Source organism: Aspergillus wentii, assembly GCF_001890725.1.
Source record: "Aspergillus wentii DTO 134E9 unplaced genomic scaffold ASPWEscaffold_3, whole genome shotgun sequence".
Lineage (NCBI taxonomy): Eukaryota > Fungi > Ascomycota > Eurotiomycetes > Eurotiales > Aspergillaceae > Aspergillus > Aspergillus wentii.
In genome coordinates this window covers 3,994,153-4,020,346 of record NW_024467834.1, presented here as the reverse complement: position 1 = coordinate 4,020,346, position 26,194 = coordinate 3,994,153, and the positions used below count along the sequence as shown (strand labels likewise).

At 47.3% G+C, this 26,194-nt stretch overlaps 11 protein-coding genes and 1 non-coding gene across 12 annotated transcripts; 5 read left to right on the top strand and 7 right to left on the bottom strand.

Annotated features, from left to right (window-relative positions):
- Positions 1 to 40: 40 nt before the first annotated feature.
- Positions 41 to 3,410, top strand: ASPWEDRAFT_182678 (uncharacterized protein; the record flags this gene model as incomplete). Its single annotated transcript, XM_040831932.1, has 4 exons — positions 41 to 416; positions 471 to 2,015; positions 2,065 to 2,881; positions 2,947 to 3,410. The coding sequence occupies 4 exons, from the start codon at positions 41 to 43 to the stop codon at positions 2,966 to 2,968; spliced, it is 2,760 nt and encodes a 919-aa protein (XP_040691542.1). The 3' UTR covers positions 2,969 to 3,410.
- On the bottom strand, positions 3,004 to 4,660 carry ASPWEDRAFT_171328 (uncharacterized protein; the record flags this gene model as incomplete). Its single annotated transcript, XM_040830767.1, has 3 exons — positions 3,004 to 4,268; positions 4,318 to 4,596; positions 4,642 to 4,660. The coding sequence occupies 3 exons, from the start codon at positions 4,658 to 4,660 to the stop codon at positions 3,004 to 3,006; spliced, it is 1,563 nt and encodes a 520-aa protein (XP_040691541.1).
- A 535-nt stretch (positions 4,661 to 5,195) lies between these two features.
- On the bottom strand, positions 5,196 to 7,540 carry ASPWEDRAFT_132172 (IlvD/Edd family dehydratase). Its single transcript, XM_040829286.1, has 4 exons — positions 6,944 to 7,540; positions 6,739 to 6,893; positions 5,332 to 6,684; positions 5,196 to 5,276 (listed from the first exon to the last, which is right to left on the bottom strand). Exons 1-3 carry the CDS (start codon positions 7,526 to 7,528, stop codon positions 5,475 to 5,477), a joined length of 1,950 nt encoding a protein of 649 aa, XP_040691540.1. The 5' UTR covers positions 7,529 to 7,540; the 3' UTR covers positions 5,196 to 5,276; positions 5,332 to 5,474.
- Positions 7,541 to 7,853: 313 nt separating this feature from the next.
- Positions 7,854 to 8,937, top strand: ASPWEDRAFT_39589 (HpcH/HpaI aldolase family protein). Its single transcript, XM_040835129.1, has 3 exons — positions 7,854 to 8,022; positions 8,072 to 8,164; positions 8,213 to 8,937. The coding sequence occupies exons 1-3, from the start codon at positions 7,869 to 7,871 to the stop codon at positions 8,773 to 8,775; spliced, it is 810 nt and encodes a 269-aa protein (XP_040691539.1). The 5' UTR covers positions 7,854 to 7,868; the 3' UTR covers positions 8,776 to 8,937.
- Positions 8,938 to 9,811: 874 nt separating this feature from the next.
- ASPWEDRAFT_27203 (uncharacterized protein) lies at positions 9,812 to 11,977 on the bottom strand (the record flags this gene model as incomplete). Its single annotated transcript, XM_040832969.1, has 6 exons — positions 9,812 to 10,364; positions 10,410 to 10,797; positions 10,846 to 11,364; positions 11,408 to 11,730; positions 11,779 to 11,867; positions 11,918 to 11,977. The coding sequence occupies 6 exons, from the start codon at positions 11,975 to 11,977 to the stop codon at positions 9,812 to 9,814; spliced, it is 1,932 nt and encodes a 643-aa protein (XP_040691538.1).
- Positions 11,978 to 12,170: 193 nt separating this feature from the next.
- On the bottom strand, positions 12,171 to 13,270 carry ASPWEDRAFT_39587 (5'/3'-nucleotidase SurE). Its single transcript, XM_040835128.1, has 3 exons — positions 13,100 to 13,270; positions 12,319 to 13,055; positions 12,171 to 12,270 (listed from the first exon to the last, which is right to left on the bottom strand). Exons 1-3 carry the CDS (start codon positions 13,109 to 13,111, stop codon positions 12,201 to 12,203), a joined length of 819 nt encoding a protein of 272 aa, XP_040691537.1. The 5' UTR covers positions 13,112 to 13,270; the 3' UTR covers positions 12,171 to 12,200.
- Positions 13,271 to 15,515: 2,245 nt separating this feature from the next.
- Positions 15,516 to 16,100, bottom strand: ASPWEDRAFT_171323 (acyl-CoA thioesterase; the record flags this gene model as incomplete). Its single annotated transcript, XM_040830766.1, has 3 exons — positions 15,516 to 15,861; positions 15,913 to 15,963; positions 16,027 to 16,100. 3 exons carry the CDS (start codon positions 16,098 to 16,100, stop codon positions 15,516 to 15,518), a joined length of 471 nt encoding a protein of 156 aa, XP_040691536.1.
- A 330-nt stretch (positions 16,101 to 16,430) lies between these two features.
- On the bottom strand, positions 16,431 to 17,117 carry ASPWEDRAFT_27199 (fungal specific transcription factor domain-containing protein; the record flags this gene model as incomplete). Its single annotated transcript, XM_040832968.1, has 2 exons — positions 16,431 to 16,636; positions 16,685 to 17,117. The coding sequence occupies 2 exons, from the start codon at positions 17,115 to 17,117 to the stop codon at positions 16,431 to 16,433; spliced, it is 639 nt and encodes a 212-aa protein (XP_040691535.1).
- Positions 17,118 to 18,330: 1,213 nt separating this feature from the next.
- On the top strand, positions 18,331 to 18,416 carry ASPWEDRAFT_t94. Its single transcript has one exon. It is a non-coding gene; the product is annotated as a tRNA-Tyr (tRNA).
- Positions 18,417 to 21,935: 3,519 nt separating this feature from the next.
- ASPWEDRAFT_182673 (uncharacterized protein) lies at positions 21,936 to 22,656 on the top strand. Its single transcript, XM_040831931.1, has 3 exons — positions 21,936 to 22,072; positions 22,125 to 22,253; positions 22,318 to 22,656. The coding sequence occupies exons 1-2, from the start codon at positions 21,992 to 21,994 to the stop codon at positions 22,224 to 22,226; spliced, it is 183 nt and encodes a 60-aa protein (XP_040691534.1). The 5' UTR covers positions 21,936 to 21,991; the 3' UTR covers positions 22,227 to 22,253; positions 22,318 to 22,656.
- A 122-nt stretch (positions 22,657 to 22,778) lies between these two features.
- ASPWEDRAFT_39585 (uncharacterized protein) lies at positions 22,779 to 24,727 on the bottom strand. Its single transcript, XM_040835127.1, has 4 exons — positions 24,549 to 24,727; positions 24,384 to 24,503; positions 23,639 to 24,333; positions 22,779 to 23,594 (listed from the first exon to the last, which is right to left on the bottom strand). Exons 1-4 carry the CDS (start codon positions 24,622 to 24,624, stop codon positions 22,887 to 22,889), a joined length of 1,599 nt encoding a protein of 532 aa, XP_040691533.1. The 5' UTR covers positions 24,625 to 24,727; the 3' UTR covers positions 22,779 to 22,886.
- A 741-nt stretch (positions 24,728 to 25,468) lies between these two features.
- Positions 25,469 to 26,096, top strand: ASPWEDRAFT_171319 (uncharacterized protein; the record flags this gene model as incomplete). Its single annotated transcript, XM_040830765.1, has 2 exons — positions 25,469 to 25,949; positions 26,005 to 26,096. The coding sequence occupies 2 exons, from the start codon at positions 25,469 to 25,471 to the stop codon at positions 26,094 to 26,096; spliced, it is 573 nt and encodes a 190-aa protein (XP_040691532.1).
- Positions 26,097 to 26,194: the final 98 nt, after the last annotated feature.

Genomic DNA, 26,194 nt, shown 5'->3' with positions numbered 1-26,194 from the left:
TCACCTCTATGGTTGTTAGACAAACGAAAGTTATCGCATCATGGATCCCGATATCATCAAATACCCGCTTGTCAATCCGAATCTGATCATTTCAGTTTCACCCGACCCCATCAGTCCCAATGGCTTGAAGGTTCCAGTCTCTCTGTACGTGGAAGGGTTCGAAATCAAGGAGGACCAGACATGGCGTAACGAGAAAAATCCACCCAAAGACACGAAGGATACAAAGGAGAAACGCACTCCGCATTCGTTCAATTTATACACATACCAGATTTACGGTCTCTCTCAGAAGAAATTCAAGTTGGCCGTCCCTGGCAAAGATGGAACCAAGGAACATCCAAATGGTATATCTGGCGGAAACATACGGCTCTATGTCGAAGAGCTTGCAGAGTCCGATGCAAACCATCTCCAAATTAACGGTTCGTCCATCGCACCCTTCCCTAAATTCGATGAATCGAGCTGACATTTCCCAGTGCCTGGAGGACACGGTTGGGACGGCATAGCGACAACACAAGGCCAAACTCTAGACAACGGCGGAGATGGAGGCGACGGAGGAACTGCCAATGCAATCCTGGGACGTCCGTTTGGAATGGCCGTCTTCGTGTCTGAGCTGTTGCGGGACCGACTTGATGACGGAAAGAAGAAATGGCCAGCGGACTTTGCCGACATCGTCGAAACCTGGGTCGATGAAATGACTGTGAGCAACGCGATCAAGCAAGCAGCCCCGTTGCCAAGTGGCATGACAAACACAAAGGAGATCCTGAGTACATCGAAGGATCATTTCAAAAAGGAGCTGAAACGAACGCAGAAGCATCTTCTTCGCCCTGGAGACAATCTCCGCAATGCTATGAGCAACGGCATCGACGTCAGTGGAGGATCGTACGGCACGGGGGGTACAGGTCCAAATGGACAAGGAAAGAGTGGAAAGAAGGGTGTAGAGGGGAAGGAGTCAATCGTGCTTACCGATGAGTATGACGATATCCTCGCTGCGTCGACTTGCTTCCTGCATCCCGTGCAATGCCAAATGCTGCTGAACAAGGCAAAGCTGTATCTTTTCTTGGGAACCGACGAGAACCGCGCGAGAGCCTTGACTCTGCTTGAACGACTGCAACTCCGACTGTCAATTTTGGGTGATCCAGATACGCCAAAGGATCTGTCAAAGACTGCTCTCGGCCAGGCCTATCGGAGCGCAGAGCCCAGCTTGCACATCGTGAAAGGCGATGAAACGAAAGAGCCCATATCTATCCAGCAGCTCCGGAATATCCGCACCGAGGTCGAGACCAGGTTGAGAGAACTGCACGTTCCCAAAGCCAAAACCAAGAACACTCCGATCAAGGTCCCTCGAGCTTCATTTGCCTTTTACTCAGCCTATGCCACTTCTTTTTTAAAGGAGCTCAAGGAGGTCGAAGACGCCTATATTAACTACTTGAAGCACGACAAATCTGCTGAAACAAAGAAAACAACGGTACATGAACGTGAAAACAGATGCAAAGCAGCGATCTCGCACAGGCAGGACTTAATCCAGACTGTCCGCCACGATATGGATTCAGCTGCGCATAAAGTATCTGTCGCACAGGATACAATGGATGTGTCTAAGATAAAGCTCACCAGTACACTGAATCAGCTGAAGGAAAAAGTGGCAAGCTACATTGGACTCAACGTTGACAATCTAATTTCCGCCCTTGGCCAGGTCATCTTTACGGGGGGTTCGAACTGGATGATGGCCAACCAGGGCCTCTCCGTTGCCTACGACTCCCTTACTAAGATGCAGAATGATTCTGGTGTGCCGATTGACAAACGATATCTTGTCAACAATATCACCCGAATCAATGGATCCATTGAGGGTCTGAAAGAGGGCTTTGAGCTGCTGAAGAACGGTGGTGTGAGCTTTAGTGACCCTGGGGGCTCCAAACTGGCGATTCTGGACACCCAGATGGAAGCTTTTATCAACCAGTTCAGTACCAAACTGGGGGAAACCACTGTCAAAGGTGTCAGAGATGACTTTAAGAACTACATTGGTATGTCTATCCTTCACTGTAATGCTTAGTTGGTCTGACGAATCAACAGAGGCCGTCCAGAAACGCAATTCAGCTGTCCTCAGCTATTCGCAAGATGTCCAGCTTCTATTGCGTTATATGACTGAGATCGACACTTTCGAAGCCAGTAGAAAGGACTTGATCCGCAAGGAATACAATGAACTCGGCACGGAGCATCCCACACTGACAGCATTTATGCGGACCATGTACACGAATGCCTTAACTGGCGTACAGGTCTGGCTACATGGCATGCAGAACGCATACAACTTTTGCGCCTTGGAGGATCGAAACATCATAGGTGAGGAGATGAAGAACTTCAACTTCTCCAGCTTCAACTACCCCATGTTGAACCGAATCAACACCAGGCTGGCTCAAGCGTATACGGACAGGGCAGCGGCATGGGGTCGTCCTCCGCAGCAGATGAAAGGCATCAAATTTCCCATTCCAAATGGTGACACATACCTGCAAGAGAAGGGGGCAACCGCCAAGAAGGCCATGATACATGCCACTATCACGCCCGACACCCTTCTGCCAGGCACTAACAATCACTTGTTTGGGTCGGAAAGAGTCGATGTGCGTGTTACTAGTGTTCGGTTCTACGTTGACGGCGTTGTGCCGAATGGTAACTTCTTGGATGTCTGGATCACTCACGGAGGTAGCGAGACCATTGTGGATGACATGAACAAGTCCCATTTCTACGACCATGAACCAGTCAAAACCAACTTCCGGTACAAGATGGGTGATAAGAACTACACCGGCGCCGGCTATGTCAAGGGTGATATCGCTCCTGCTGCTTTCAACCCATCCGTCACAGGCCAAACCAGGGATCCATATGCATTGGTTGGGCCGTTTACGACATGGACTATCATGATTACGCGGGAAGGAAATGATGGATTGGAACTAACTAAAGCAGCAAACGCGCATCTGGAATTTGACATCTTGTTCCGTGCGAAGGCGTAAAACCATCTATCTAGCGGCGTGCCTTTTCTTGATTGACCCTCACTTCTGCCAGTCGCCTTTTCTCGTCGGTATCAGCTTTGATTGCCTTGATGAGCGCCTCATCTGCCTTTTTTTCCACACGCTCCTTGATATCCTCAGTCTGCTCCTCAATTGGCCTCCTCTTCTTCTCTATTTCTTCTTTTTCCTTTTCGAATTCCTTCTTTGCGTCTTTCTTTTGCTCTTCCCTCTCTTCTGTCGATAGGTGGTCTTGTTTGTCGATCTCAGCTAGCTTCCTTTTGTACGCATCATCATGTTGTTTCAAATCCGCAGCAAGCCGCTTAAGCTTTTCTAGTGCTACCTCCGTCCCCCATCGTCGGTCCAAGTAGAACTTGAATAAAGAATCCAGCGAGACAGGGGGCATGTGTTCATCAAATCGAGTCTCAAGCGCTTTCGCATACGTCGTAAGGAACTCCGTACGCCAGAACTTGTGCATCAAGGAATGCTTCTCATGTATCGTGTCATCCATCTGATCTCGTGCCCAGGGGATATACGTCTCATCCCGGAACTGCTTCCGGAGCTGGTCGAGGTACTTTTCATTCTTCAGCTCTGTTTCCGGGACCCCATTGGCCATTTTTTCTGTTTCCTTCGCGACGATTTTGTCTATTCCTGGTAGCTTATAGCATAGTACCCTATCTGTCATTCGCAGTTTGCCGTTCTCGACGATTCGGTTCTTCACGCTCGTGGTGAGGAGCGACCCTGCTGCGCCCACCACACCACCAACTATAGTTCCCCAGGGTCCGCCGATGATATCGGCTGATCGGATTGCAAAGCCGGCTCCTGTAATGATAGCGTTGGCGCCTTGCGCCAGTTCGTCGCCTGACGGGCGTGGCTTGCCTGGGCCGAATAGCGCATATTCCTCGGGGTCGTGTACATGTTCTGCATGCTTACGTTGCTCAACAAGGTCAATAGCGACCGATAATGACTTGTCTGCGAGATCGTCCCGGAAACCAGCAACTGCGACCATGACATCCTCCTTCGCTGTCTGGCTCGATGGAGAGGTTGAGTTCGGTGCCAGTTTCGAGTCAAAAGCGTTTCCCCCAGGGAAGTGTCGATCGCCCTGGATGGGCTTTGTGGTTGTACCTTTTCCAATCTTACCAGAGAATCCCAGGTGATCGGGTTGCTTCTGTCCCAGAACCCAAGGGAACTGGAACTTCAGCTGCAGGCTGTAGTCGGAGTGGGTGAAGCACACATTGCCTTCATGATCGACATGCAGGTTCTGGACCGGCTTGGAGTCGACTTAAAACCGTTAGCTGTGTAGAATTAATAGTTGATACTTGAAACATACTATAGATAGCCTTTTTGGTGGAATCAATCATTAACTCCCAAAAGCCAGCTTCATTGGAATGGAATCGATAAGCACCTCCGGCCAGTCGAAGGATATGCAAGTCTTCCTTTGCAGCGCGAAGCTGGTCGATGAGATCAATGTCTCCTTTTTTAAAGGTGAATCCCTTTTCTTTGAGGAGTTTGAGTCCATCGTTCTTTGCGGGGTCACTGCAGCACTCGAGCAGATCGTGTAGGAACTTGTCGTCGGTGTAAAGTGTGTCGAGAAAGTTTTTGATATAAGCTGTATACTGTCAGCCGAGTTCAATCATGGTTCGGGGTTGCTGACCAAGGCGTTCGGAAGACATTTTGATGGTTTGTTGTGGATCTCAAATTGGGTCAAAGTGAAGCTGTACTATTTGTCTGACATGGAAAAACTGAGATAATAAGCGGGATAAATAATTGCAAATGAATTGAAAAATGTGATAATTACATTGTGCTGTATTTCCAATACAATACCTCATGCAGGCAGAGCTGAGTGATCTGCACTAACACATGACACTGTCTCCACAGGTTCGAGCTGAATGATTTTGCCCTGCATATCCCAGAATTGAGTCTCATTGACAGCATGTGACAGCATCCGATAGCCTATCATTGACTGTCAAAAGGCAAGCTACTTATGCAGGCTACCTTATCGGGACGTCGCTTGCCTATTTAGGATGTCACACTTGTTCCACAAGATCCAGCCGTGCGCGGTTAGTACACGAATCAAATTGGGTCATTGCCATAAGCCCCTCATCGTGAATAATTGATGACATAGTGATAACTACATTTGGAAGGTCAAGGATCGATGCTCAGCTCGCCACTGCTAACTACACCTGCCATTCATCGCAATTATTCGTACTCAGAATCATTGAAATACATCATATCATAATACTGACAGGAAAAAAGGATTGAAATGTGGATATCATCGCGTAATGCTCTCTATGAATGGCCATATCAGCGAATGCGTCATTACCCAGAAGAGCAACATACATACCATGTTACATTATGATATAGAGTTTTTATGAGCCGTGGAGGCTGTACTTTATGGTTTGGTCGTTGCGGTGTAGCGGGAATAGAATACGAGCGAAATAGACGAATTATATACACAGATGAAGTAAACGAACAGAAGATCAACCATCAATGGTTATGTCTCGGCCCATCCAGCTGCCCCAGCCCCCGATATTTGGTGGCCTTGCGCATCACCATGCCGTTGCCCAATTGATCCGTTTCCTGTCTGTATATCTCCTGCCACGGTGTTGAGCTAGGGACCATAGGGTATCCACCCCGTGCATCCAGCTCGTGTCTGCGCTGCTGCAGCTCCTCGTCACCGATCAGAATATCCACTTTCCTCTTCCGTAAATCAATACGCAACTTGTCTCCATCACGGAGAATGGCGAGGTTTCCACCCGCCGCTGCTTCGGGGCTGGCGTTGAGAATGGACGGACAAGCGGAAGTCCCTGATTGCCGACCATCACCGATGCAGAATAAGGCGTCCACACCTTGCTTCAGGAGATAACTGGGTGGATGCATGTTGACCACCTCTGCGGCACCTGGGTAGCCGAGTGGTCCTACCCCGCGCATAACCAGGATGGTTTGGTCGGTGATGTTGTCGGATAGCTCTAAGCGGTGGTGATAGTCTTCTGGTCCGTCAAAGACAGCAACTGGACCTTCGAAAGCTTCGAGATCATCTGGGTTAGAGAGATATCGTTGTCGGAAGGCGGGAGAAATGGCACAGATCTTCATGATGGCTGAGTCGAAGAGTGTGCCTTTCAGGTGGATGAATCCAGCTTCTTTGAGCAGTGGGTCGCTGTATGGCCGGATGACCTTTCGATTCCAGGAATGCTTCCCCTTGACATTCTCAGATACTGTCCGTCCATTACATGTGAGGATATTCTCATGTATCCTGCCCACGTCCATCAACTCCGCCATGATAGCAGGAAGGCCCCCAGATCGGAAGTACTCTTCTCCCAGGTACTCCCCAGACGGTTGCATGTTCAACAGCAACGGAATTGTCGCTCCTATCCTATCCCAATCATCCATACTCACCTCGATCCCCATATGCTTAGCAATGGCATTGATATGGATCGGTGCATTCGTACTCCCACCAATAGCTGCATTTGCAACAATGGCATTCTCAAACGCCTCACGGGTCATGATGTCGCTTGGCTTGCGGTCATTCTCAACCATCTCGACGATTTGCTTTCCGGTTTCGTAAGCACATTGAGCGCGATGTCTGTAGGCAGCTGGGATGGCTGCTGAGCCGGGGAGAGCCATGCCGAGTGCTTCAGCGAGAGCGTTCATGGTCGACGCGGTGCCCATTGTGTTGCAGTGGCCGACGGAGGGGGTTCTATGTTATTGTTAGGTAAATAGACATAGACATGGATGAGGTTGGTATACTTACCCGCTCGATACGTATTCCATAAACTCATACTCGTCAATCTCTCCCGTGGCGTACATTTCTCTGCCTTTCCATAAGACAGACCCGGCACCCGTGAGTGTGTCTCTAGAGTATCCATTCAACATCGGTCCGACATTCATGCAAATTGCCGGAATATCCTACTCAGTCAGTATGTCTTTGAAACATAACAGAGAATCAGAGTACTCACCACTGTAGCAGCGGCCATCAGGAAAGCCGGCGTTGTCTTATCACAACCGGTCAACAACACAACTCCATCCAAAAAGTACCCTGTCAACACCTCCACCATGGTAAGATACGCCAGATTCCTATCCAATGTCGCCGTCGGTCGTCGTGATGTCTCCTGAATTGGATGCGTGGGGAATTCAATCGCTATACCACCTGCCGTGCGAATTCCCTCTCTCACCCGCTTTGCAAGCTCCACATGGTGCCGATTACACGGGGACAGATCGGAACCGGACTGTGCAATACCGATAATCGGCTTGCCGGACATGAGTTCTTCACGGGTGATGCCGAAGTTGAAGTATCGCTCCATGTAGATGGCCGTCATGCCGGGGTCGCTGCGACAGTCGAACCATTTTGATGAGCGGAGAGATTTCCTAGCAGGTGGTATCTCAGCTGGAACTTCCACTTTCTTATTCACTTCGAGTTTGGACTCGAGTTCACGATTGCGCTTCCGTAGAATCTCAAGCTCACTAATGCAGTCTTCAATGTTGATGGATTGAGCTGGAACTTTGGGGCACGAACACCCCTCACATGATTTTTGGCACGACATTTTCAATGAGTATATTCTGCTCTGTAATCGAAAACAAATGACTGGATCTGACACCCTTTATATACAAGATCAAACGAGTCATTTCTTGCATTCCCCCGCGTTTCCCACGTGGGGGACGGGAATAAGACGTTCCGATTGGCTTTTGTGGATCCACAGAAACCGTCATGCAATTGAGTTCGCAACCAATCAGTGCGGATGTGTTGCAAGATCGGAGCTTATTTTGATTGGTCAGTTTCAATCCGGAAAGTTATGTTCCGAGGATATGACGATACTCTGTACTCATAAATTCTTCCGTTTCAATTGCATCTCTTTGTGAACATATCACCATCAATGAACTACAATGGAGCAAGCGAACCACGTTAAGAAAGTCCTCAACCAGAACAAGCTCGCCCTGGGCGTGTGGCAATTACTCCCGGGCAGCAATCTAGCTCGGACTTTGGCTCGATCTGGATATGATTGGGTGTTGGTTGATTGTGAACATGGAAATATCGATGGTAAGATAGCACCAGATGGACGAATTTATATATTCTAATATGATGATAGATGCCGCCATGCATGAATCCGTCGCTGCAATCTCCTCATACGGCGTCAGTCCGATTGTCCGGATTCCCGATTTTCAATCCTGGATGGTTAAACGTACTCCTCCATCCTATCTATATTCAGGACCATGTCTAACAAGAGTAGGAGCGCTCGACTCCGGCGCCCACGGCGTCCTAGCCCCCCTCATTCATACAGTCAACGACGCAAAATCCTTCATCGAAGCATCCAAATTCCCACCACACGGCAAACGTGGCTTCGGATCTCCCTTCTCCATGGACAGATTCAGCATCGGGCTCACCGCAACCGAGTACCTAGACCAGGCCAACGATAATATCCTCTTAGCCGTCCAGATAGAAACAGCCCAAGCACTAGCTTCCGTTGACGAAATCGCCGCCATCGACGGACTGGATTTACTCTTCGTCGGACCCTTCGATTTAGGTAACGGTATTGGGTATCCGGTTCGGGAGAAGGGTATCGAGCCACCACTCGAGGAAGCTATTCGGCGGATTATGAATGCTGCGCATGCGGCTAGAAAGAAGGCAGGCATTTACTGTGGTAATGGACAGCAGGCGAAATACTATGCCGACATGGGCTTTGATTTGGTGAATGTTGCTACGGATGTCGGGGCTTTGTCGGCGCATTTGGGCGGGGAGTTGGCGATTGTTAGACAGAGTGAGGCGAACAAGGTGGGTGGGCCGTATGGTTGATTGTATATTTTATTTATAGTTGCAGTATACTTGTGCCAATAATTTTGAATATACTTGTTCATTATGCTGGGTGCTTTGTCGCAGTGTTGATTTGGTTGTGTTGGGTTGTACAGGGTGTGGCTAGCTGGCCGACAGGTGGCAAGGCAACCATGCATATGTAGAACAGTTCATACTAACACTTCACTTTTTGTTTTTTATTATCTCTGCTGTACAATAGTGACGTAGCCACTCTAGACTATCATGAGAGACAAATTCCGATATAAATAAAGACATAATCCCACCTCCAACTTCTTTGAACAACCACATCGCAAAGAATATTCCATCAATTACCAATATTCTCAAGTCAACCAAACCATGTCTACGAATCTATAGCCTGCCAGAACGGGTCATCAATACCCCAACTGTCGCACTGCAGTACGTGCATCACCCACTATCTTTCACTAGCTGCTAATGTTCCATTACAGGTGATGAACCTCCAGGACGCAAAGGAGGCCCGCGCATACTCAATTTCCGAAGAGCATTACTACGAAGGATCCGTACTCACCTTCAATGGACCAGCCAACGACAACAACAATGCATCTGACAACGAACACTCCAAGGAAAGCGGCACGCACGTTCTCCACTACAGCTTCGGCGCGGCATCAAGACAAGAACAGGGTATCCTCCGAGTGACACAAGCAAACGCCTCAATATCCATCTTTCACTCGGCAAACACTACAGGACCCAGCATCACGCAAGCGGGGGTTGATGTACTCGAAGCCAAACTCGGGGCTAGGATGGACACGGTGGGCGATGTGATTCCGCAGTATGTCGGTATCGAGGCGACTGCGAACTTGGTCGATGTGAGCTGTTGGGCGTTCATGGCTAATCTGGGGCTGGGTGCGAATACGGAGGTCGGGGTGAAGGATCAGTCGGTTACGTGCAAGGTGGCTGGGTGTGGAGTGCAGGTTGGCCGCGTTTTGGGCATTTCTGTGTTTGGGTCTGGGTTTGGTATTGATTTTGGGAAGTTTTTTGGATGATTGGTTTTTCTGCCTAGTTATGATAATGGATGCATCAGATAATGCAAGTCACGATCCACCAGGAATCCCTCCGCTATAGCGTCGAGATCTATATCCGACAATTCCCAGTTCATCTGTGATAGATCACCCAGTTCAGGCATCACTTCTACCGGGTCAGGGTCATACACAGGCTGCTCTACCACCTCCCCCGTGTCATCTCCACGCTCGGTCAAACTTATCCCCAAATGATCAATCATCTTATCCAAATTCCCCCTCGCTTTCCCAGCAGCCGCATAGATCCATGTATGTTCGATCAGAATATTCCGACAAAATAATAGTGAATGGAACGCATTACAGTCCTTTCCTTTCTGCGCCACGATGCGTGCGTGGATCGTTGCACTGATATACGTGGCGTAGGACAGCATATACGGAGCACTTGGGATGGAGAACCGCGTTGAATAGTCGCGTAGGATCTGCACGATTTGGTTTGCTGCAGTGGTACAAGCCGTGATGGATTCGTGGGCGATGGGTGTGTTGTTCCTTGTAATTAGGGGGCGTTGAGAGAGGATGATGAGGATGTTATACAGGGCTCTTTTGTACATTAGCGATGTAGATGAGAAATATATGGTGACATACAAAAGACAGAGTGATTGAGGGAGGAGAACTGCATTCTCGGTAGGATAGGAGAGATAGTCAATCTGTAGTGGAAGGCTGTTACGCCATGCATTCAAGTCTGATTTGATTCTTTCAGAGACGTTTGTATCTTGACTTGGTCTTGTGTCGCGTGCTGACTCGGAGTAGACGTCGCAGAGAATGCGCTCGATGATAATCGAAACTTCACACAGTTTGGTCAATAACGTGACATTCATAGAAGGTATGCCAGGCTGATGCGTTTCAGTGTATGTCAGACTCTGGAATTGATCCAACTCATCGTATTCATCCAGAAACTCCAATGGTGTGTTAAAGTCGACTTGACGGAGGAGAGGAGGTCGGCCTTGTAACAGGCATTGAATCTTGTCAATCACTATACAGTCATCAGCACATATCCCGTCTAATTCATAGGATGAAATACAATAAGCCCCCCAAAGAACCCTCTTCCGAATCTCCAACTCCTCCGCCGACATGGCATTCGTCAGTGGCAAAACGTGCAGCCCAAGATCGATAATCATATTAAACGCATTCCCCGCATACAACCACGACAGACTGCGTTCGTCACATCTCGAAAACAGGGCATTCGACATGATCAACAGCGCCTGCAACGTAGTAATCTCACTCTTATCGAAACTGTCACGGAGGAGTTCTGCGAATCGCTGTCGAAACCGCCACCCTGCCGTGGTGATATCCTGTGGATTGGAGCGAAGCTCTGGTCGTGGGCAGTGCTTAGAAACGACGAAAAAGATGGCGTTGAGCAGGAGCTTGGAGAAGTACGGCCCGTTGCAGGCCATGTCGCGCATGAAGGCGGGTCGGTAGATGATCTGGGCTGTGTAGAGCTGTCGACTCCAGTAGATTGAGAGTAGGTGGGTTCCGATTTCGGGATCGACGCCGTCAAAGTCGAGTTTGCTGGCGGCGTAGTTGAGGGGTTCCAGTTGTCCTGTGATATTAGATATATCCTGCTACTACTATTGTAGACTTACTTTGCCTGGCTGTCTCGGCAAACAGAAGATGTCGAGACCATTCTTCACTCATGTTAGTATCTCCCCGTGTATCCTCTTGGGTATCATCGTAAGCAGTGCTAGTGGGACCATGGTATAAAGAGCGACTCCTTCGACGGTTGTTATCAGGCGCTTCCGGATGAGGAGTCTCTGCCTCTACTATAGTATTCTGACTCGGTGAGCTATTCATATCAGGTATCCGAGGTGACTCCTGCGTCGTGACATCACCACTCTCGCCCTGGGAGAACCGTCGACGAAGAGCTTCATTTTCAGACTCCAATTGCGCAATGCGATTATTTGTTGGTCTGGCCCGTCAGCGATACAATGCGGGGCTGGAGATATGGATGTATCACCTCGGCTTATGCACAACAGTCCCTTGTCGGCAATCAATGCCTTTAACTAGACAATTACCACAAGTGGGTTTAACTGCATCGCATTTCAACTACAATGCATTAGTCGGTGCTCAATAATACGGGGCATGTTATTGGTCACCTTTTTCTGGCGGCAGAAAATGCAAGCCGCTGCTGCTCGGCCGTGGCGTCTATTTGGCATGGCGGCATCTATCTCAGGGTATTTTATGTGTCATTTTAACATGCAGAACGTGCGTGTTGCGTTGAAGATCGCTGTTGAGTCAGAGATGTCGTGCATTTAGGAGTTGGTCCGAGTGCCGAGGTCAGTGTGGCGACGCTGATTGGTTAGAAAGCAACGACAAACTTGTTTATATATATATATATTTATTTTTATCATTTACATTGGTTATAGATTATTCTATTTATCAAGGCAAGATGATATCCTCGTCCTGCGGAGGTGCCAAATACATATAATTCGCCTGCAGTGGAGTCACACTGTCATCGTCAGTATCGCCAAATATATATATATCATCATATACATACCTGGTCATTCCCTGATCAACAACCCATCCATCATTGCCCGGCCCACTTTCGCTGGCCGTCTTCCGAAGGTCCTGCAATCTAGGCGCCCATTTAAACTTCTTCTCTCCATCTTGCTCAACAACATCAAACGCACTCCCCGATATCCACCGATTCCGTAACATTCGCGTGTACTTGATCCTCTGCTTGCTCACACCAACCTTCAATGGAACGTTGACCGTATAAACATCCACATCTTTAGCCCAGATATCATTCAAATGCTGAATCAAGCGAACGGAATGGCTACACGCCTCGTCAATCGCATTAGAATCATGTCCACCAGCGCCATATTCATCATGTGCAAAAGACACAGCAATAGCCCGCTTCCGACATAACGCCGCCTCCATCGCAGCCCCGATCGTGCCAGAAGAAAGCGAAAACAGCGCCGTCGAGTTTCGTCCCAGATTCGGTCCCGAGACGACTAAATCCACCGGTCCTTTTTCCTGGAAGTAGTGGTGGAGACCGATTTGGGCGCAGCTGGCGGGGGTGGAGTCGATGAGGATCCATTCATCCTGGCTGTTTTCTGGGCGGTAGATGGTTGGAGTGAGAGTTTTGTCCTTGAAGTGAGCTTTTCCGATCCAGGATCGCTGCTCGCTGGGGAGAATTACGGAGACGGTGTGGCCGGCGGATTGGAAGGCTTTGACGAGAGAGTGCACAAATGGGGATGATTTGGGGCATGGGGGCCCGTCATCGTTGGTGACCTGTTTATTAGTATGTGTTTACTGGAATTACATTGAAGACGTACAAGAATATGCATTGTGTGTTGATTAATGATGAATTGAAGAATTCAAGACAAAGCAGTGTTAAATGTGGGCTTAAATGGGATGTTTGCCACTTGTGGACTCGGAAAGTGTTGTTCCGACTCGGAGATAAGCCGGACCCACTGGTACATATATCAAACTATCGACAGTCAGGATGGCTTAAGAAAGTACAATAATTGAATAGCAGACCTATTAGAAAAATGGATTCATTCTATTTAAAATGGCTAGAGGATTGTCCCAGGGACTCACACACGTGATATGCATTAATGCCCATATCTGCCCAACGTAAGTGCCGAATGAAAGGAGGCATAGCTTCTATCTGATTCATATGCCAAGGTATATGAGGTTTTATGTCCTTTCTATGGCATTGTAGATAGGGAGATTGCATTATTACGCTGTTCTATCACCGACTCATGGATGTAATCCCTAATTACTACCCCCTTTTAAGCGATTCTCGCATTCTCTAACCAAATCCCTCGCTCGAATCCGATCAAGTTACCAATCCATAGACGGATCATATGCGTCGGCCGCAGTCAGAAATGACCGAGTACCGCGAGGTCCGCAGGCAAAGCAGAACGACTGCACGGCTGTTAATCCCCGCCGATCGACCAAATTGAGATCTGCTCCCCTGTCAAGCATGAAACGGTATAATTCTGGACTGGTTTCAAATGTATCGAAAAGTGCAGTCTGGCCGAGATAGTCCGTAGCGTTTATTTCTGCCCCGTGGTCGAGGAGAAATCTTGTCTTTGTGATGCTTCCGCTGGTTGCTGCGCAATGAAGAGGAAATATTCGATGATGTGAAGGGTTGACGGGTTGATAATTCTGAATCCTCGCGCTGAATTTTTCTTGCATATACTCGCCTTTTTCTCCACCCCAGGCCGAGCCAATAGACTCGCTAGCTAGAGCCATGATATCAGCTCCATTGTAGAGGAGCATCTCGATGAGCTCAGTATCGTCTGTTTCTGGTCGATGATGATCATTCAATTTGGTATAGCGACATGCGAGATGGAGGGGAGAAAATCCCGAAATCGATGATGTACCAATGCCGGCACCATGGTCCAGAAAGACCCTGGCTGTAGCAGCGTCATTGTGTAATGCGGCAAGAAGAATTGGGGCCCAGCCATGTGAAGTATATTCATTGACGTCAAATGTGTAGCTGTCCAGCAACCACTTGACCAGCTCAGCCTTACCCCCTTCTGCAGGACAGTGAAGAGACGAAGTACCAGTTCTGCTATGAGCAGTTATATCTGCCCCCGCATCGATATGAAGCTTCATAATCTCATCAGAACCACCATAGGCCCCAGCGTGCAAGACCGTATCCCCATATTGATTACGGTGATCGACGCCTGACCCAAGAAGAAGTCTCACGCCTTCCACATTGCCATGTTTCGCAGCCTCCCACAACGCTGACTCTCTCATATCGTCTACAGTGCCAATCCTAGCTCCACACCCGACCAAAAGCTGAATAACAGATCCATCTCCGTTTTCCGCCGCGTGATAAAGAGGCGTTCGTCCTATATAATCCACGGCATTCACATCAGCACCACGTCGTAAAAGTAGCCGTACACATCCCACTGATCCAGCCCGCGCAGCAGAATGAAGTGGTGTATCTTCATATGCTCCCGATGAATCATGGCCACCTCTCATCTGGAGAAGATATTCTAGAACATCCGTTCGCCCATGTGATGCGGCAAAATGCAGTTCATTGTAGTCCAAGTCATTCGTTTTCAAATTCGACTCCGTGCTGAACCAGGAGTTTTGTAATTTCGAGATTCCCAATTGCTACAGCGCGATGCATAGGGTTTGCATTTTCCTCGTCTAGTTCGACGCCGTTTTGGAGTAGAGTCTGTACAGCGTTCATGTTGCTGGCGGTGATTGCGGCTACCAAAGGGGTCATGTTGATTGAAAGAAGGAAGATAAATGGGAGGACGATGGAAGATTGACACGGAGAAGAGGCGAAAGAGTTGAGGGGAAGAGGTTATGACTGTGCCAAAGACCGCATGACATGGACAGCCCTAGATATGTCTCAGAAGATGCTGGCCAGACCTACGACTATTCCCTATTAGATTAGCTGGGATAGTAGGTATTGATTAGGTGGATTGCTGACAACGCGCTTTGTTGCCTCGATTCTACGGGCTCGGAAGATCCGTTTCAACCAGCTACGAAGTGTAGAGATTTTCATCTTTACTTCCTCAAAAGTAGTCCTTAAGCAAAGGCTATTCAGAACGTCTGACAATGAACATAACGATATTGATAGGGTTGATGGTGTGTAAAACCTTATCGTCGTTCAAATAAGCAATTGGAGCATCATATTAATAGTCTTGACTGATTCATTAATCGCCTTCCCCGCAAGCTATATGCCTCATATAACTGAATTGAATTCAACATCTGGAAAATCTACTACAATTTACTCGTTTCAACTCCCACATCCAACTTCTCAAGAGCCTCCCTCAAAACCACCCTCATACCCTCCGGCGCCGGCCTCCCCGTTGAACGCTCCACAAAAACATGAACACAGTGCGACACAACCTTGGGATCATCGACACCTTGCTCGAAAACACCAACTTCATACGTTACGCTGGACTTGCCGAGTTTGTTCACGCGCAGGCCCAGCTCTGCAACGGCGGGATATGCGATTGACGAGAAGAACTCGGTATGGGCGTCCACGGCCACTCCATACATTTCGGCGGTGGGTGGGTGGAAGCCACAGGTTTTGATGAGGTAAGCGTATATTATGGAGTCGACGCTGTATTGGGTTAGGTGAAGGGTGGTTTTGGTTTTTGGAAGAGGTGGTTACAGGAAGCCGTAGACGGATTTGTTCATGTGGTCATACATGTCGTTATCGGACCTGGAAATAGATAAGTATATTCTGTTATTTAGTAGTGATATGATTGAGTAAGTGAGGACTCACCATCGTGTTCGATAGTCAAGGTGGTAACGGTAGTCTTGTCGGCGACGCGCCTTGAGATTCTTGGTAGATTCCATGATAGCGATGAAAGTTGACTTGTTGAAACTAAAGGAAGTGTATGAGGTAAATAAGTACCTAATACCACAAGCCAGGATATCAAGATGCTTGGACCGAGGTCGAGACATCCGAGGCATGTAGTGAACATTTTTCTACACGGGAGGTGAAGGAGATCCCCAAATCGGGGAAACGATGGCAGGTACCCACACAGGGGAGGCTTAGATACACCGACAAGTACATACAGTTTTGAGATTGTCATTTTAGATTATTGGGCTGATCATCAGAATACAGTAAATGTGAAATTAAAAAGTTGATATTATCATCATAATGTAAACACAATATCTAGCCGACTAAATCATAGAATCATCCATCAGAAGTTTAGGGCTCGGGAAGTCCTCGCAAGGATAATTCATCAGGCCAAATAAAGGATCCAAGCAGTAGTCGATATTTGCCATATTATTCATATCATTGACACCGGACTTCCGGTCTAGTGGAAACATATTAAAGATCATCTCGAGGTCGAATGTCTCGACTGCTGGCGCTATAGGGAGAGGGTCTTGTTAAAGTTAGTATGATACTCTGACTGTCACAGGAGGATAGCTACCATATCCAGGATCGATTTTGTTGGCTTTCATTCGCTGTCTGATGATGATAAGTAGCCGTTTGACTCCTTCATTTGCATTGCACATGTCATCCAGGTAGTCGATGGTTGAGACGAGGAGTTGTTTATGGTCGGAATTGCCTGCCGCGTCTCCAGCAACATTGCGTACTTGAATAGTCCCAGCGACGTAGATGCTGTAGCCCATGATGTACGGTGCCTTGATGAGGCCATATGCTGCTTTGTATGGCTGGGCAATGGAAGATGTCATCTGCCCTGCGGCTGTGCACTTTTCCCAGGAGTGCCGAGGCGTCTTTGAGCGGAGGCGGGCATCAGAAATGAGTCTTTGATGGAGCAGAAAAATGGAAAGGGAATGATAGATTGCGTTGAGCACCATGAAATTCGCAAGTGGAAGGGTGCGTTGACGAGTCCAATGCATGTTCAGCAGATGCAATGCAACCTGGGTTGGGGCACCGGCAATGTCTGGGTGGAAGCGTCAGGAAGAGTTCCGATTGTCACTGGAGGGCTGCATTTGCAGTTAAAGTCTTTCTTCTCTTCTCGAACGTCTCATTCTGTCTCGACATAGTAGGAGGCTCACTCTGCGTTGGAAGATTCCATACTGTTGATGGTCCAAAATTCTCTGGGTGTCCTAATTCATCGACTGTGATGAACGGTGCAGCATCTATAGCCTAATCTGAAATTCAACGTCTGACAAGTATGGCTGGCAGAGACGATCATCAAATCTCGACCCTTGTCTCGACATCCTTATCCTCTTTTGTAGATTCCCAATTTCTTCACTCAAACCGTTCGTTACCAACCGATGTAGATTCCAGAATTGCACCCTCGTCACTCGGTGTCGCCGACATATGACGCCCAGTAAGCGGCAGTAGAGCCACTCTTTCATTTCAAGCTTGCTGATCGGCGCAAACGTCGGTCTTGATCAGGTTCAACCCGCTGAGACTTCTGTTTAGTCCCATGCCACGTACCTCTTCCTTGGAGCTTCCGGATGATATACGCAGTCGCGATTCTGGCTAGCTTATGTCGCGCATGGTGGCCGGGCAGTATCGCACCGGATCTTCTTGTGGTGGCAAACCAGACACGCGCGGGCGATGATTGTGGAATGTTTCGATTGCGACCCTGCAGTCATTGCTGGTCTGCTATCATAACATGCATTGAAGAGAGAGAGAGTTAAAACATATGGACTAGTCGCAGCTGAACAGTGTACCTTTTACGGCCAAGATTTCCAACAGAGCAGCGCCATTTATCTCTGTGCACTTTGTCAATTGCCTTATAACCTCGCGCAGATAATAGCACACTGTGCGCTAAGCGGGGGTCCAGAATAGACTCTGATCGCGGGGGAGCTCTGGACTTGTGGCCGAAATGATAATCTATCAAACGCACATGCCATTTCGGTCGTCTGGCCGATGCCTATTGAGGTAATTCGAATAGGGCGTACGCCCTGCAGTCCCCTCATTCCCCAATTTGGGGGACTTTGATATCACTTTGAAGAGTGTTTTGTGCATCATTTTGTTGGGGTTACTATACTCGAATTTATGATGGCAGTAGTGTCACAGCAAAGTATATTTAAATTATGTGTCACCATGTGATGCTGGCTAACTGCCAGTGGAAGGCAAGCAGCACCATCTCCAAAACCCCCGATGGTCTAGTTGGATATGGCGGTCGGCTGTAATGTTAAATTGTTACCGACAGGTCACCGGCTCGATTCCGGTTCGGGGGATCATGAGATACCTTTTTTTTCCCCCTCTTTCCAGTTCGATCCACAGACGATACATTTATTTTGCATGGTAACTTGGATGTGGAATATCTTACTATAATAATGAAAAGATACAGACACGATTTATTGATTTGCTTTTTGTTAATCACTCTTCACGTAGTTGTGTCAAATCCATCCATACACACAACCTCTGAATTTATAGAATGACTGGCTACGGGCTGTGCCATACTTATGACGGAGATCCAAGTGACAGTATTTGACACGCTGAGCATACGACTCATGCATCATCCATCGCCTGTGCAAACCGCCATTCATCGGCTCTAATTTCATAGTTTGCCAGGTTTATTCCTCGAGGGGACAAAGATTGTTCCAACACTATCTGGCGACGGCCTCTCCAACCTGGCATTCCACGTCGTCGCCATCTCCCTTACAAAATTTGGATTCAGCCAAGGGCTGAAAACTCGGGGATTATCAGTTAAGCAGTACGCAGAGACATGCCACAAGCTGATGCCACAGCTGGGATACCAGTACTATATAACGCAGGGAGGCGACTAGGGCTACTACATCACTCACACAGTAGCACTTCTGTATTCCGACTCATGCAAGGCAACACACATTAATTCCGACTATGGGGGCTCCTCTCCTGACTTTTGGAACTACCATTTCCTGGCAGTAGAACATGCATTGAAACCATACACAGTGTGAGAAGAAGGGCCTAGCACGATGCAAATGGTTCACCGGGGAGAGCTCGGGGTATCGTGCTCTGCAGGCTACGCGGCCCACCACGACCAGCTACGGACTAAAAGACACCCCAGTGACACTATTGGCATGTATTTATGAGAAACTTCTCGATTGGTCTGACAGTTATCCCTGGACGGGAGAGGAGGTCTGTACATTGATCAGTACATACTGGTTCAGCACCGCCGCGCCGTGGGTTTTCCCCACTTTCCTATATGCATTTCTTTGGAAATTAACAGACTATATAGGAGTATCAATAAGGATATATTACGAATCAACCCATACCTGGCGGGCGGACACTCCAAATAGAGTGACTCGCCCATGCACAAACGAGTGGATCGGCACCGCTAAAATAGGATAGAGCCATCTTCCGATGGAGCTTTGCATTGTCCCCGACACTCGGACTCGAAAATTAGGTCCCATCATGTTCGATCGCCACAATGATCGTGTCGGGCACTTTTTACATGGGAGGTACCAGATTCGCTTGTAAGAGATGTGCGGGATATGTCCCGGCGGGAGGAGGCTGCTTATGGGGTTGTTCCTAGTCATAATGGTATTTTATATAGCCTTTCGTATCATCCGATTTCGTAGTCAAAGTACTATTTTTGTGCATTTGCAGTATTAATGGAGTAGCAGGAAAGTATCAAGACTTTATACATTCTATGTTCCTAGAAGCCCCTACTTTATATAAGAAATGTGGACTACAGGGCTTATGTGTTATATAATTAAATACGTTGTGAGCAGCCAAGACAAATCACCTATCAATTTCTTAGGACAGGTTCCTAGGGTAAAGACTAGCTGTCTCAATATCATTTCAGAATGATATTCTTGAACTCTGGAGAAGCCTGGGCCCATCTCTTGAGAAAGATTCTTCCTATTCCGAGTCTGCGAGCAACACCGGTATTGGGCATCGTTTAATCAGCATCACTTTCAAAGATATCGCGGATTTAAAGCTATAGTTATTGGGTGGACATATGTTGCCATCGTCTTCGAGATAAAACAGGTCTTCAACACCCGATGCTGGATCATAGTAGCCGCAAGCGAATGTTGAAAGCAACAAAAACTCCTCCAGTTCCCCACATATCTCTGAGATATTGTAGTTGGGAATATAAGTTTTGCCCACCTTCATTTCATCTGGTCAGCGAATGCTTAAAGAATCGTCTAAATGTCTATGTTCGAGCTTCACGACGAAATGTGCAGTCTGACAGCGCACAAGTATCCGCCCAGGAAGGCACCTGAGTCGCTACAGACGCTGCTTAAGTAGCAGTCTACCATAGTTAGTGTTGCAATAGCCATTGATAAGCGATCAACATACCGTTGCTTCTTCCTGTAATAGCAAACGGAGAAAAGCTGTTCATGACAGCTGTGAGAATCTCAAATGCCAATAGATAACAGCAGTCATTGAGATTTTGAACCTACAGCTACGATCATGAAACCACTAATGAAAGATAGTTTTCAAAAAGTAAGACAGATAGCAGCAGGATTTGCTAGTGCTGACTCAGCCAAACTACTCTTGATAGACACTGTAATATATGGTAGTAGATGGGAAAGCAGCAGATTCGGGGATGCAATGTCTCGCAGGTGGGCATTATATGCTATAACACAGCCTTCCTTGACTGCAGTATTGATCCAATATGATGATGGTACTACTGTACTGGCTGACGTGTGGGATCGATAAATGTTACTCTCATCCATTGCATTGGCAGAGAGCCTTGTGCCAATCGTTACTATAAGCGGCTGAACTGAACATCTGGTTTTGGCCCTCAAAGCCATTCAAATAATTCCACGCTAGAAATGATCGTTAGTCCAGCTTCATTGTGCTTTATACCTAGGTTTAGGCGTAAAGATTCCAAAAGGGTCGAGGCCTGGTTTAATACTAAAGGCTCAACATAGAGGTTAATCATTGAAGGATATCCACATATCCGCTGCAGAGTATAGATAATCCATAATTTGACAGGTATCCGTCCCCTTACTCAAAGTCCTCTGCTGATAGAGAGTGCCACCAAGTTGCCTCGGCTACACATGGTATGATTAGACTTCTTGGTGGTGCCTCGTTAAGCACTAAGTATTCAGTGACGTCAAGGCAATTTGCGAAAAGTTCTAAACAGTGAACAGTTTTATAGATCATCAAATTAGTCTTGCAGCTAGGCTGCAGCTCATGTCATCAAGGGGTACAAGGCTGGGCATGCATGAGTGCCCCTTTTTCTCACTTTTCAACAGTAGAAGTCAAAAAACATAAACTACTAGGGTCTAAGGATGGGCATATAAGTAATGCGAGTAGGGTATACAGTATGCGCATCCTGTATATGGTACGTATACATTTATCGCAGAATCATTCGGTTCCTCTTTGACCACCGGCTAGGCCAACAGCATAGCTGTGATTCGGCCAATGCCTTGGCTCTTGGCAGGACCCTGATCTGCAAATCCTGATGCTGATTGTGACGTGGCTCTAGGTAACAGACGAGGCTATGAATTGGCCTATGGGGCTTAGACACACGAGGCTGTGGGTTGTTGGGAATAATTTGTAGACACAGTCGATTATTGGAACTGGTTTGAAGAGAGACAAGGCTGTGATATACCAATCTTGATTCGGCATGAGTGCCGATCATTTCCCGCACAAGATACATTATATCTGATGCTGGACGTGGCACCGCCACCGACAACCGATGGTTTGTGTTGGCCGTATTGAGGTGTGTAAGAGCTGTGCCGTCGTCATCACATAGTGTTCCCAAGATATAAATACCACCTCTGGTCACCATAAACCATCGTCTATCAAAGCGATCACAAGACTAGAGCCAGATCTCAAAGGCAGTTTCTCATCCAATTTCTTATCCATCAACATGAAGCTTTTCACTGTTCTGCTGCTGTCCCTCGTGGGCCTCTCCGCGGCAATGCCGGGCCCAGATGGTGGCCTTGAAAAGGTATGTCTGTCTTTGTTTATGACCGTTGTATTTATCACTGATGGTACTTCAGCGCTGCATAGATGGGCCTGATCCCTGCAGCTCTAACTCCGATTGCTGCAATAATGATTGTCGGCTAAGCTCGGACAAGGAATATAGATGTAACTACGGCTGAGCTATCTTCGACTCATTGGATGATGTGGTACTGTGATTCTCCTTCCCATTACATTCCCAGCAAGTACGGTGGTCGCTGATGAATCTGATAGGCAGGGCATATCAATATCTTGCTCGTCTAACTTAAGGAGGAAACGAGGAAAGGTATTAAGGGGTGCTTTAAGTGAACGTACGCATCGACAAGTTTAGCTACTATTATATCCCAGCCTTCCAAACATACTGTCTTTCTTATGATTTCACTGTCGGATAAAGTAGTGAAACACGCGATCATATGCCAATCATGACTTTGATTTAACAATGCGTGACATGGAATGCTATATGCTGAATGCAGTGTAAATATTGAAATAGTGTGTGATAGTTATCCAGTAGTACACTTAAGTCATTGGATCGTCACACACTCACACCTAGAACGAGCAGTGAGATCATCTTATATAACCACAATCCCTGGATACATTCATGCAATTTTGTATAGCCTGTTGCATAAATGGCATGGAATTAGAATGTGCGCTAATCAGCCAGAATAAGGGCTTCTGGATAGATGGAGATTTTAGGCGTAAAGATGGCTTATTTCTTGTATGTAAAAGGGTTCGTTCTCTTCTCAGTGGATTCAAGTTATGTTACATCTCACTTTAGAATACAAATGGCACAACTGAGGGATTATTCAATGAAACTTAACAGGTTTATTCTCCTTATCAACCCGGAGTACCTCTACCGCATCAATACGGAAATACTCCCGAATCTTGGGACTCTTTCCCATAATGAGTTCCCCACTCCTCGACGTCTCATCCAGCACCAGATCCACCGTGTCAGGGTCCTTCTCACCCATGGGAATGGTCATCTTAATTGAGACAGGGTCATTCTCCAGTAAAGGGGGGGTTGTTTTGACATCGAAGCAATATCCACTCAGCGGGCGGAAAGACCTATGAACTGGTTTGAGCTGGAAGATGCGGCTGACAATCATACGTGGAGTTTCATTTGCTGCAGTTGGTGGCGACCATAGGAGGGCACCGAAGATGACATGATCATCTTTGTCGCTACTCCCTGAGATGACAAGGATTTGGTGCGGGGTTTGTTGGTCTGTCATGGCAGTATGGAGATCGCGGAGGTTGAGGTGCTGCTCTCTGCCGGCTGACCAACAGAGAGATGCGTTTTCAGTCTGCAATTGAGAGAGCATAAGCAGGTCTAGCTGGCTAAGTCTGGGAAGGTCTAGCAGGCTGGACTTGGGACCCTCTCGCTGAAAGAGAGGGGTATATGTTTCTCTGAAGAGGGATTGGGCCTCGGATACAGAAGCTGACGCAGGAAATTCGTGCAGATGTTCTGTTGAATATAGTGGCCCAAGGATTCTGTCCCATCCCATCAAGAATCGTGGCTGATTTATTAGCACATAAGCTATAAGATGTGGATGAATCTTACCATTGACCTTGCCACAACCCGATCAAAAACCTCCCAGGAAATACCGGTCGCATTAGTGTTTTCCTTAAACGCCCCAAGAACGGAGTCTATAACGTGTTCCAACTGTGGGGGATAAGTGGAAAACTGCTGAGGATTAATGCCACCCCGATAGAGTTGAGAAACAAGTAATAATCGAAGTAGAGATCGCCACTCGTCAATGGGGATTAATCTGTGCAAGTCATTTGACCAAGATGAGGCATAGTCTGAGACTGATAATTCGGGGCCGAAAATTATACACTTGGGATCTTCAGGATTTTGCCAATTATATTCCTTGTTGATACGGTGAATGACCCGTTCAAGGTGGAAGTCATCTTCTTCATCACGCTGCCTCTGTTGAAGCTGTTTGGATGGAAAAGGGTCCAGCGTTGCCAAGCTCTGAAAGGCTACTCTCCTGAAATCAGCAAATGACGTATCATATTCCAGAGTTGTGTCTGGCCCATCGGCTTCAGCTCGTTCTGAATCATAGATCAACATAAGTATGACCGCCATTCGCAGGACATCGAGGGTTAAAAGCTTGTCTGGGTCATTCTGATACGGGAATGAACCCAAACGCAGTAGGAAGCGGTGCAGAACTGGGATTGCGTCTAGGAGAATTGGTGCTATTTCCTGAGGAAAAGTACTCTGTAAAAAGTCGGTGAGGTTCGATTCTGACCAGACTAGAGGAAGGGTAAGCATCATTCAAGACGATGATAGCATCGAGACTTGCATTTAATTGACTCAGAACAAGTGCAGAAGGTATCAAACACCACTTCAAGTCGGCGACGCTGCTCTAACTTGAAGCCTGAAGATTCAAACGGGTTGTATCCATATCGGTCACGAAGCTCCTCTGAATTGAATTAGCATTGACGAAAAAACATAGAGGATAACATACGGCGGTTCTGTGGGTGAGGGGGCCACGTGAAGCCTTCTGGCAATTGTGGTTCTGGTTGTGAAGAGGATATGCCCATGGTAGTAACTCATAGGGATTATTCGTGTATGGATTGTATGGAATAATACTTTAGTGCTGTAGAAGGATGAAATGCTGATAGACAGTTAAATAATGCTGATTTGGAAGGTGGGGCTGTGCAGGTGACGGGCCATAAATGCGGTGTTCCGGTTGTGGGGGCTGTTTACTATTTATAGTAGCCATCTCGCCGTACCAACTACCAAGCAATAATAAACTAAAAGCTTGTGTCACAGCCATCAGGGAGCTGCTGCACTAGTATTATCGGAAACCAGTCCTAGAATCGCTCTCATAATGTAAGCTGACCTAGGCAGTCACAGCTTACAGTAATCAGCCTTAAGTATGCGAATGAGGAACATATTCACTTTGGCTATTCCATATCCCAGGACGGGCGATAAATCCTGTGTTGTGGGGGCTACTTACTGTTTACAGTAGTTCTCTTAGCGATAATTTAACTAGCAATAGGCTAAAAGCTTACTGTGGTTGGGCTTAGCTATTCCAAATTCCAATGACGTATTTTGGCTATTTAATATTCCAAAGTCGCAAGATCCCGCAGGATCGTGTATACACAGCCCTAAAAGGCGAATGTAAACTAAAAGCTTACAGTAGTCAGCCTTAACCATTCCAATCATCAGCCTCATCCTGCAGGATGATTGACAAAGTACCTGGCAGGGCTGAAATTAAAAATATAGCCTGGATTGAAAGCTATTAAAGAGAGAATTTGCGCATCCATAAACTATCATCAACAGATCTCACAGAAGCAACAGAATCATTCATTGCATCTCTTGTTGTCATTCCACTACCTCTTATTCCATATTTTCCATCTTTATCTATCACTTTCACGCAAGATGAGAGGTCTCAGTTACATCTTATTTTTCCTCTTTGCTCTTCTGTGCGCGGCTTCTCCGAACAATCTCAAACTCTCCCCAGAAGTAGAGAAAGAAACAAAAGCAGACAACATCAAGGTGCTCAAAGAGGCTGCCAAGGGACATGCGCTGAAAGCCAAGACACGATATGCCCTCGTCGAGAAGTGGGCCCCCAAGGGTCATAACGCTTACGAATGTGTGACTGGCTGGTCCCATGTTCGTCTCATCGTCGGTACCTATGAATCCGACACGGAATTTTCCGACCCAAAGGCATTCGATCTGGGAACAAGAAATGGCCGCATCGAAAAGGGTGGGCAGGTTAAGACCCAAGAGTCTGACTGGAGAGCCAACCACATCCTTGCTGGTGCTGGGCCCTTGGCATACTGGCACAAGGTTGCAACCCCCAGTAAATATGAGTTTGCGGGAGAGGTCAAGGATTCCATGCACTCAATTAAGAAAAAGGGTATGAAGGTCACTCTTGTTAGGAACAAAACAACATTAAGCTAACTATTTACTAGCCGAGGAATACGAGAAGAAGAATCCTCACTACAACCTCCTGACCAACAGCTGCTTGACCTTTACGAATACTTTGTATAAGGAGATTAAATGATGGAAGTGAGCAGCGATGAAAAACATGTATATTATGATGACGCGACCCTGGCATGGGGGTTGACGCGTCTACTGTGCCGCCAAAGTGGCGCCCATTGG